General features: G+C 54.9%; 1 protein-coding gene across 1 annotated transcript in view; it reads left to right on the forward strand.

Moving 5' to 3' along the window:
- Positions 1-1252: 1252 nt before the first annotated feature.
- PLCG1 (phospholipase C, gamma 1) overlaps positions 1253-10954 on the forward strand; it is a 44322-nt gene continuing 34620 nt past the window's right edge. Inside the window, exon 1 of the mRNA XM_009318700.1 lies at positions 1253-1424. Within this exon, the coding sequence (XP_009316975.1) occupies positions 1253-1424 (172 nt within the window). The remainder of the gene's footprint in view (positions 1425-10954) is intronic.

A 10954-nucleotide genomic window follows, 5' to 3' on the forward strand; every position in this document is an offset into this window, starting at 1 on the left:
CTATAGATGGACAGGCAACCAGCCAGCCTTGTTGGCCACCATCAAACTGCCCAGCCTTGCCTTCCTCCTGCCCGTGAGCCGGGAGGTGTTGGGGTCGTGGTACGTTGGTGCCGAGGGGAGGGGGGAGCCCTCGCTGGTGTGACAGCCCTCTTCGTCCCCTTGCTTTGTGACCCTTGTGTAGCGCTTTGTGAGCGCTGCATGAAGAGTGACCTTGTGTGTTAATTGTCAGCGTGTGTCCCCCCTACTCCTCCCCTCCGCGAGCAGCTCTGACTCAGCAGCGGGCAGAGCAGGGGCTGCAGCCAGCTGGGCTCCCAGCTGAAGAACCTCTTCTGTCGGAAAGGACCCTTCTCCCGCTCTTTGTTAAGCTCTTCAGCTCGCTCCGGAGCGCCGTGGCTCTCAATGAGCAGAAGCGGCTGAGGAACAGGGAGGAGGGGGCAAACTTGTCTGTGCGGGAAGCCTTTTGCTTTGAAAAGCGGTCACCTCCGTCTCCTGTACTTCTTCAAAACTCAAACTGTGCAAAAGGCAATCCTGGTTTGTGCAAAAAAAAAAGTCTTTTTTTTTCCTCCAATTAATATTTATTTTTATCCAAAAGGGTTTCAGCCAACTCTAATTACCAATGCATTACTTTCTTGCTGATCAACTCTGCAGAGGGCCTGGCTGTTACGATGGGAAGAGCTCTAATAATTTTCTATTGTTTTTGTTAATCACCCAAAGCAAAGTAGAGCTAATCCCTCGAGTCAGTTGTCTTTTATGCCTTTTTTTTTAAACTTCCTGTGTTACGTAATTCTTTTTTTAATATAAAAGGGTCTTGCATTCATAACTTCACATGCTGGGGGGTTATAGGCCAGCTTCTAATTGATCTGTTTGCCTTGAAAGACGTCAGAAAATTCAGAGAGTTTGCTTAGAGAGCGAGCTGAAAATTCGGAGCAGATGTTTGTTTTATAGGGGAGAGGAGGAAAAAAAAAAACCCACCTCAAAAAAACCCTGCTTGCATTCTTGCTTTCAGTGAAATGAGCTCAGTCCCGTGGAGGTGGAGAAAAGCCGTCGCCTGTGTAAAAGAAAAGGCAGGAACTGTAAAATATTAATACAAAGTGACTCTGAAGGGTGGCTCCTACTCACCTCATCCTTTCCAACTACCTGCCTCTTCCGTTAGTCCACTGAGGCACAGCTTTTTTTTTTTAAATTTTATTTTTTTGAGGCCATCTGAATAAGCTGAGGGGCCTGGAGCTCTCGAGAAGCAAGCAAGCCAGAAATGGCTTTCAAGGATAAACAAACTTCAGAGTCGGATCCCCTTGGGGTGCAGGACGGCTCCTGCACCGGCGGGGCCCCCTCCTGCTCCACCACCCCACGGCTGCAGGATGCGGCCCCTCGCGGCGGGCAGGGGCTGGGAGGAGGGGAGCTCGCTCCCGAGGTGCCTCGGGCAGGTGGGTGCAGAAATTGCTGGTGTGGGAAGGTGGGAGCGTGGCTTGTGACCGTCGTAACAGTTAAAGCTTCCCCTGCTGAAGTTCTGCCATGGGAGTGTCTTGAGTGAAGGTTTTTTTTTCTTGTGTCGTTACCAGTCCCCTTCCTGCTTACTAGGGTATTTGTGTTAAACTGGGGAAGGCGAACGAGCTCTACTCTGCCTTCACCTCCAAACTGAAACAGCCTCTTCCCTCGCTTTACATCCCTTTGTCATCTCCTTTCTCTTCTCGGTAGCGTCTTCCAGGAGGAACAGGTTAGAAGACCCCTACTCACGCAGTAGTAAGACACGTCACAAATTACCTCCTCCCTTGGCATCTCAACAGCTTCTCTGCAACCTCGAGAGCATCTAGAGGTTAGCGGGCTGGGAGACCTGTGCTCCGCTGTGGTACCTGCACCCACGTTGTCCATCCATCCGGTTCCTTCGTTTGCCAGCCAGCCACGTGGAAAGTATTGGCTTATGGGTTTTAAGCTCACTAATTAAAACGTGCCGGAGAGGTTTTGGGTAGTGCTGGACTGATTACTTCTCAGCTACGCCGAGGGCCTGAGCGCTCCAGGTTTTTCGGGGCAGAAGCGATACGGCTTGGCTTTCTCCCTGCCTGCTAGGAAGGCAGGCAGCTGCGTTGGCTGGACACCATGTGTGGTGAGAGGAGCATCTGAGTAAGCTGGATCCGAACATCTGGCTTTGCCCTTTTTGCCAGAGGGGCACTCGCGGGCTCGGTGCCGTCACCTCCCATCTCCGGGGGCAGTTTTGTCGTGGGATTTCGTACAGGACTTTTACCGTGCCCCACCTCCGAGCTGAGCCAGCAGGCGCCCAACCCAATCTGTGATCTTTTTACTGCTCTTTGTTTTAGCTCCCTTGCCTGCACAGCGGGGGTAGTCATTCTTATCGGCGAAGCGTTTGCTCAGCTCCGTTATCTAATCACAGTGGTGTGCACTGCGAACATCCTGAAGATGTGCTGGCTGTTAGCGATGCCCACTGCGAGCAGGCGTGTGACCTTCTGCATATCTTGCAGATTGCAGATGGAGGAGAAAAGGCTTGCCTTCAGTCTCAGCAGGAGTCTGGGGGGGAGTCGATGCTAAAGTCCCCGTCCCTGAGGAGTGCTAAGGTCCCCGTCCCCAAGCGTTGCGTGTGGTGGAGCAGGCTTGACCACCGAGTTGCCCCAGGGGTGCAGCCTTCGTTTAATTTTTGCGATCCTGGGAACTCGTGCGCTGCCCTTTGGCTGTGACCTTCCCCTCCAGAGAGCGCTGGGACTGTTGTGTCCCTTGGGAAGTGACCCAAGTGACACCGCTGCACCGTGATGGGCAGTCTGGCCAGGATGTAAAACTTGCCAACACTTGGAGTGGAGCAGGAGCTCTGTGAGTACCGGTGCTCAGTTGAGACTGCCTTACAGTTTTGGCTACATCGCACAAGCTTCTGCTTGTGTCCTGCCCTGACCAGTTGCAGCAGCTCAGCCCGTGGATGGTAACTTCTGAAGCTGCTGGAAGTGGGGTGCATTTGGTCATGTGTCCATCTCCTCTGTCTCTGCCAAAGTGGGATCCTGCTGGGGTCGGCGTTGCAAATGGTTTGTGCTGAGCATCTCATCCAGGCCATGAAACTGGCTGGTAGAAGCTGTGAGACTTCTTCCAGATCAGCCCAGCGTCGAGCATGGTGATTGGCAGTCCTGCGTGGCTGTAGAGATACAGCAGGACCGCACCGTTGGTGGGCCACAGTTCGTTAGATGAAGAGGCCAACAGCGACAGTCTCTGCTAAATGGCTGGTCAACCGAAAGCTGGGCTGGTGGTTTGGGTTCGGAGGTGCGTGACAGTGCTTCTCAGAGCCGGGTGGCCTGGCTGGGGCTGCAGCGAGCCCCTTGTGCTGCGTCCCCGTTCCCAAACTGTTGCAGGTTCGGTAGAACCCGGCGTAAAGCACACGATGAAGGAGGGGTGCAGGGAATCCAGGAAGAGCTTGCAGCATGCGGTGAGGAGGTGTGGGGCTTCGATCACAAAAACCCTGTGCAGCTCTGAGTTTAAACCATCGGCTGAACCTTGTTATACAATAAAAGGCAATGTCTGAAGTCAGTGGAGAAGACTTTTTTTCTTTTCTAGTGTGCTCTGAGGTTTAAGGGCAGTGGAAATCAGAAATCAGTGGGGCTTAAATTTTGAAGTCGTTACAATGCTTTTGGAAAGTTACACACACACACACACACCCATCCTCTTTTCTTCCCCTTTGCCAAACAAGCTTGGAGAGTGGGTGGTAGATGATGATGCTGAAATAGAGCAACTGGAAGGATACCTGTGTAGAGAAGGATGAAAGAAGAAAGGTTTGTGTGTTCAACAGATACCAAATCATTTTCTCCATACAGCTGCAGGTATCTGACAGCCAGGGATGCTCACAGAAACCTGTGAGGCTTGTCGGCTCACTCGGTCGCGGTGTTTGCTGCTGCTGGCTCTCTCCTGCCAGTATCGTGCATGAGATCAGTTTAATATCTAGCACATCCTCTGCGCAGTGACTGTATCCTGCCGTGCACGGGGGTGGCTGGGTGATCTCACGGCTTTTCCTCTGCTCCGACGTCCCTGCTCATCTGTTCCGCCGAGCGTGGTTTCTCTGCCGGAGGCATTACATCAGGCAGCAACGGGAGGGTGTCTCCCAGACCGGGGAGAGCCCTCAGGAGGGGGACATGGTGACAACGGCCGTTCCTGAAAGGGTTCTGCAGTGCTGGAGAAAGCTTTCCTTCGAAACGGTTTTAATCTTTAAGTTTTGAGGATTTTTATGTTGCACAAAGAGCCATTTTACATGGAAAAAGCTTTTTGACGTTGATTCAAATGAGAAACTTCCTCATTTCTGAGAATTTTCTGCCTTTCTGAAGATCCCTCAGCACTTGGAGCTGCAGGCAGGGCTATCTGCTTCTGCCCGACGGCTGTGCTGGGCTCATCCCTCCGGTCCCAGCTCTCCTTATCTCTGGGCACCTTGCTGCCTCTTGATATATCCCCATCACATATCAAACACCTTGATACATCAGGCGGCGGGAGGACACATGGTTGTGGAGCACCCTGAGCACCCAAAAGGCCAAGGGCTGGCGTCTCTAGCAGAAGCTGGCAACTCTAAATCTGTAGAAGTCAGCAGAGCTTTACGACGCTGACAGCTTATACTCTGAAAGTCTCTGTGATTTTTCAAACTGCTTTTCAGCTCCATCTCTGCTGCCTGTGTGGTCTGGTGGCTCTTCAGCTCGATTTGAAGCTGGGGTCCTGAATTGGGCTGGCTGGAGAGCCGTGGAAAGCCTTCCAGAGTCTGGAACGGACCTCTCTTGCTTCCCTCTGCAGTTCCTACCTTCTGTGTGCAAACACTTGTGGTTCTGAGGTTTTGGTCAATCATGTCTTCTCGTGCTGTTAATACGGTGCCCCAGGGCATGCCTGGCCACCCACAGGCAGGCAAACCCACATCGTTTTAAAGTTGTCCTGGCAAAGGTCGTGGTCCAGCACATGAGCTTCCATGAACGGGATGCTTTGCTGAGCTGACTTTGTCTGCTGGCCTTGAGGATGAAATGGCTAACAACCACGGCAGAAGGGGCAGGACTGTGCCTTACGGGTTGTTTTTTCTCCCCAAGCCATTACAAACGCATTTATTTTATTTTTCTTGGAATGTGACTTTTTTTTTCTGCCTTGACACACAAAATCATCACGCTCAGAGCTGTGCTGCCTCGTGTTTGCAGCTCAGCCTCTCTGCTCACCACCGGCCTTTACCCGTACGGGGGTGCGTGCAGGACTGCTGCCTTCCCCCCTGTGGCCCTTGGGGGAGCAACCTGAGGGGTAAACTGTCCTCAGGGACAGAGGTTGCCTTGGGTTGCCTTTTCCCTCTAGCTTCAAAGCCCATCACCCAGGAGCTGGATGCACGGTCACCGTGCTGCGGTCTGTCCAGCTGCGCTGCCGGGATCGTGGCGCCTGGAGGGATGGGTGTGGGAGGGCTGCTGCGTTCTCGGCAGCACGCAGTGATGCTGTGACTGCTCTGCTGCCTCCTGACACCGTGAGCTGCTCCAGCGCGGCAGTGTCCGGCTCTCCATCTCTGCCGGAGCTCCCCCGATTCACTCTGCGGTGTGCCTTGCTCCTCTCCTCCCGGGCTTGCACTGTGCAAGGCCCCATCCTGCTCCATTTGAGCATCTATCCGGACTAGGGCCAGACCAGCCAGGCTTGGAAATCGTTGTCACCGAGAGGGGACATCAAGGAAGGCTGTCGCGGCAGGCTGTGCCCCGCAGGGATGCTGGGTAGAGCAGCTGCTTGAGAGTCTTTTTCCTGTTTACATGCTCCCAGAAGTGCCGGGTGATGTGGTGATTAAAGGACATCCCTCCTGCGTGTGCCGGTGCATCCTTCATCCCTCCTCCTCGCCATCTCTAGGGGGTGTCTCCGCACGTGCGGTCCCCAGCCCGTAAGCCAGGTCAGATAATGGGGGTGGCTGCGGGTGGGGGCTCGGCCGTGTTGGGAGCATGGGATGTCCAAGAGGACTTTAACCCCCTTGGCACCCTGCCCTGTAAATCTGCGCCCCATAAATCTGCTTTCCAGCTGGCAGAGAGGTGGAGTGGTGGCAGGCTCAGGTTGTTTGCTGAGCATTTGGGCGCTCCCTGACATGGTCCTTCTCGGCGCGAGCGAAAGGCAAGGCTCTCGTGCTCCTGGGCTGCATCAGAGCAGAAGCAGAGCCTGCTGCCTCGTCTCTCTGAGCTGCCGTGCTCGGGTACCTCTGCCAGCGCCTGTCCACAGGCGTCACCCATCCACCTCTGGTTCCTCTGGCCAGGATCCCGGGGTACTTTTGATACCCCCCTCTCCTTCGAGCCTGCAGTCCTTGTCCTGCTAATCCTTGCCAGCTCACAGCCCTCCTCAACTTCGGAGGACCAAAAAGCTGTCCGGGGTTGCAGAGCAGACCCCAAGCAGTGCTGGGCTCCCCAGGCTTGCTGGGCAGCAGGGAGTTGGCTCTGCTGGGACACAACTTGGCTCTACATCCCAGCAAAGCAGCAGAAATTGTTTTTATCTTTTTTTTTAATTTATTTTTCCCCCTCTTTGGTGTCTCATACGTCATTTAATGCCTTGTGTCAGCCTGTTCTCAAGGTCTTGCTGCTGGTGGGAGTATGGTCCCTGTAATCCCCAGCAGCTCAGGCTCTGGGGCATGCTATGAAAAGGCCTAGAGATGAGGGCATGAAATTGTGGAGCATTGGCACATTAGGTTTGGTATGAACCATGGAGCAGATCGGTGTGCAAGCAGGAGGGAGGTCTCCAGTTATGGGGACCAAATAAATCCCAGGTGAGGTCATTAAGAAGAAAACAGAAGCAAGTGGTAGAGGAGCCTGGTGTGAAGACCATCACCAAGAGCTCCTGCTTCGCCCGTGTAAGCTGAAGATAATGTCACCTGCTAGGGCGGTGCGTGGCTTAGGTAGTATCTGCTCAGTGCCTGGAGATCTTCAGTTGGATGGTGCTGTAAGAAGATGCCATTGACTGGTTATCAACCGTACTCTTGCCCTGGCAATGGAAGGTGAAGCCAGCACCATCAGTGGTCCCATCGTGGCTAGTGCAGATAGAGCAAAGCCGGTGGAAAGGGAAGAGGAGATCCATTGTTTCCATTTTTAACCACTTTGGGACAGAGCAGGTTTGATTTCACCAGCAGCCGCTCTGGTAACTCTGCCTCTTTCTCTGGTTCACGGTGTGGTGGGTGGAAGGGACTCACATGGAGAGTCCGAGGAGGAGGAGGAGGTGACACGAGGAGGCGCCTCAGCTACTCCCTGCGTTATCGGTGGAGCCGGTACAGCCCTCTGGGGCCTCTCCCGCAGATTAATGGCACACAGGGAGATCGAGGGGAGGGCACACATCTGGAAATCACATCTGTGCTTTAGTGAATACTCAGTCCTTGCCGTCTCAAAACAGCTTTTGAGTGGAGCATGGTGGGGGAAGAGGTCAGGCTGTTCTGGTGACCTCCAATGGCTCAGCAGCAGATGGGCTCTTTATCCTATTCTTCTCTTCCCAACTTTACCCTGACACTGAAGAGCTCAAGTCCTGGTAGGGACAAGAACAAGCCGTCTCCCTGCTGCCCATTGAATGTCCTGGCCAGCAGTCATCTTTGCTGTTAAATCACTGTCACGGAAACTTGATTGCATCAACTGGTGGGATGGATGAAAATGAGTCATGGCATCTGAACATCACTGGCATTTGCTGCCAGTGTGACAAATCTTTTCTGTCCTTCAGTTTTCATGCCTTGCCTTTGTGTCCTGTCCTGGGGACGGTGTGTGGTCACTCTTGTCTCCATTTGCTTTGTGGTGGGGCATGACTCCTCAGGCATGAAAGAGTCAAGAAGGCACCTATGTTGGGTGCAAAAATCTCCAAAGAGCTCCAAGGAGAGCTTGCTGCTGTTGGACACCCAGGTCCCCAGATCCACCTCTGCCAGGGCTTCCTCCTTGGCCCTGCCAAGCTCCTGGCTGTCATGCTGTGAGCTGGTGAGCTGTGCCTTTGGCTGCCTCGTGCATTCAGGAACCGCTGGATTGCCACGACTGCCCTTCTTTCCTGCTTGTTTTTTGCCAGTCTGCTTGGTCCCATCCCCTTCCCCTCCCAGGCAGTGCTGGCAGTGGGTAGGAGTCCTCCAGCTGGCTGAGAGTCTGGGGACATCAGCGACCCTGTACCTCAAGGAGAGGGGTGCAGGGATGTTGCACAGAAGTGCTCCCTGTTGGGCCCTTCGATGAGAAACACCTGTGCAGGGAGCAGCTTTCTTGAGCATCTCGCCCCTCTCTGTGCCAAGACGCAGCGCTGTGTCGGGTGCCCCCATCGATCCATCCCTGCCCTCTGCGGTACCTCTCAGATCTCCTTACCACTGCGCATCTGCCTGGGAGGGAGGGAGGGAGAGCGGGAGAGGCTGGCTGGAGGAGCTGGGCTCTCAGATCTTCAGCTTCCCCCATCCTCCCACCGTTTTATTGTGTTCCTGTAAAGTCATTACATTGCTCGCCCAGGCAGGGCTGAGGGGGAGGGAGGCCTTGATGCCACGCAGGAAAAAGGTCACCTTGGGGTGGTTTGCAGAGCCATCCCTAGACAGACCGCCTGTCCAGAAGCACCAGTGCCGAGCTTCCCCTTTCCATTTGAGTCAGTGGAAGCTTGTGCCTCTCAAACAGACCAGGCTGATGACTGAAGGGTGGCTCTGCAGGCTGCCGCCGGCCTTATTTCATCTGGGGAAGGGACACGGACTTCCTGAGAGCAGCATCCGTGCAAGCAAAACTGGGGCTTTACCCTAGCTGGAGTTGCTCTCTTGTTTTTGGGGTGGAAACGTGCTCCCGTGTCCTGCATGGTGAAGGTGCAACAAGTCCAGGGCTCTCATGGGTGCCAGCCTTGCACGTGGGAGTGGATATAGCCAGCAGCCCTGCATGCCCAGCTTGGGATTTGGCACAATCCAGAAATCCCGGTACAAAACCCTACAATTTCACGCAGACAAAATTTCCATGGAGGACAAGAGGGAGCCCCCAAGCATCCCAGGAGAAGGACTGTTGGGGCCCTCACTTGGTGTTTGCCATCTAGCTGCCTGTCTCCATGGGCTCCCCACCGCTGCCCTCGCAGGGCTATGCTGTAGGGACAGGGTGACACGTCGTTCCCGTCCCCGGGATCGCTGGCGTCCAGCAAGGGGGGATGTTCGTGCTTCCCAGACCCAGCACTGAGCTGCGTGAATTCTGCTCCATGAACTGTGACTCTGCTTTCATACTCTGCAGACTAGTTGTGCTGCTTGGGGTTCACCCCTTCTCGTACTGGCTATCCTAAAACTGGGTGCCTGCACCCTGCTGTAGACAGATAAGATAACCTCTAAGAGAATTCCCAAACGGCAAAGTGTTGGATGATGGGAGGGTATCTGAGGGGAAATATCAAATGGGCTCTCCCTGTTCTTTGCTCTTCCCGAGGTGTTCCCTGCTGGCTACCCCAGAGACGAGGTACGGGCCAGATGTGCTCACTCCAGTAGTCACGGAAGAGATGTGTCTCCTAAGAAGTTTCTTCCCACCTACCTCATGCACTTGTGTAGGGCTGGACTGAAGCGCCCATCCCTCCTTGGACTGCGAAGGGAGCCCCAGTGACTAGCTTGCGTGGGATGCTCCATTTCCACTGACATGGGAGAAAGCTTGGGGGAGACTGGGAGAGCCAGCAGGAGCGTAGCATCCCGTACGAGAAGTTCACCTGCTCAGGGAGGAGAGCCTGGCTGTGGGACCGGGGCAATGCTTGCTTTTTGCATCCAGCAAGCTCCCCTGTGTGCCCTGCAAACTCCCCTGCCAAAGACCCTGCTGGGAGCAAAACAGCCTCAGGGGAGAAACCAGCCGGGAGAGCGGAGAGCCGGTGTGTGGCTCTCTGGGGTGTGTGTGGAGATGTTCCCTGCTAATGTACTGCTGGCCATTAGCTGGCGTTAGGGCAGGATGCACTGGGGGATGTCTCCTACCCCCTTTTCTCCCAAGCCTCTCTTCCTCCCTCTTCCTGTTGAGAGGTGTTGGCTGCAGGTGCCCGGGAGGCAGGGCTGCTCGTGGGACGTGGAAGGATCTGGGGACTGGGGGGCTCCTGGTGCTTCATCAGGGGCTTGGGCTGTGACTGCAACAAGTGACCGCGTTTCGGGATCGGTGTCCCACCTCTTCTCCTTTGCTTTATTTGGTGTTGTGGTTCCTTGTCTGGCTTTGGGATGGACATACTGGTGTGGTGTTTGTAGCAGAGCCCAGTTTGCTCTGGGCTGATGGGCTCTCCCCGTTCCCACGGCTCCAGGGGTACAACCAAGGGGGCTGTGCCGCAGAGGCTGGGGAAGGAGCTGGAGCGCTTTGCCCGAGGCTGTGCAGCCCACCAGAGGTAGAGATGGATCCAACGCCACCTTCTCAGCTGCGATGGGGCCAAGCAGTGTTGGTGGACACGGCGGCAGCGCTGGCACGGAGGTGGCTCAGGCCAGGTGGGTCTGAGCGTGAAGTTGTTCCTGGGAAGGCTGAGACCAGCAGCGTGGAAACTGCCAGCCTTTACATCCCCGGTCTGTGCTGGGCTGTGGGCAGAGGCTGTGAGGTAGCAGCATCCTGCTTCGCTCACTTGGGGGATCAGCTTTGGTTTTTTTAACTCATATTTTCTTGCAGCTGAGAGTAAGCAGGAGAGATGTGCTGACAATACAGGATAGGCAGCTGCCAGCCCGCAGCTACCTCTGCTTCTAGCATCGGGAGGATGTTTGCGACCTCTTGAAGGCCACCTGTGTGAAGCTAAAGCTGGTGGAGCAGCAAGGTCTGGGTCAGGAGAGGTCCACAGTGCCCTGTAGGAGCAGGGTGATGTCTGAGCAGGATCTTTGCCTCCCTGCTCCAGCCCGTAACATGGGTGCGTGGGATGGAGGAGGGAAGGGCGGTTCCTCACATCCTCTCCTCTGACCCGCAGAGCGATGCAGCTGCGTAGCATCTCCTAATCTCCCTGCGCATCTCCTAGTTTCCTCTGCAGTTGATAAGGATTTTGGGGGGGACAGGGGAGGGAGGAACAGGAGCTCAGAATCCACAGGACA

The sequence above is a fragment of the Pygoscelis adeliae genome, unplaced genomic scaffold, assembly GCF_000699105.1.
Source record: "Pygoscelis adeliae isolate BGI_AS28 unplaced genomic scaffold, ASM69910v1 Scaffold72, whole genome shotgun sequence".
Lineage (NCBI taxonomy): Eukaryota > Metazoa > Chordata > Aves > Sphenisciformes > Spheniscidae > Pygoscelis > Pygoscelis adeliae.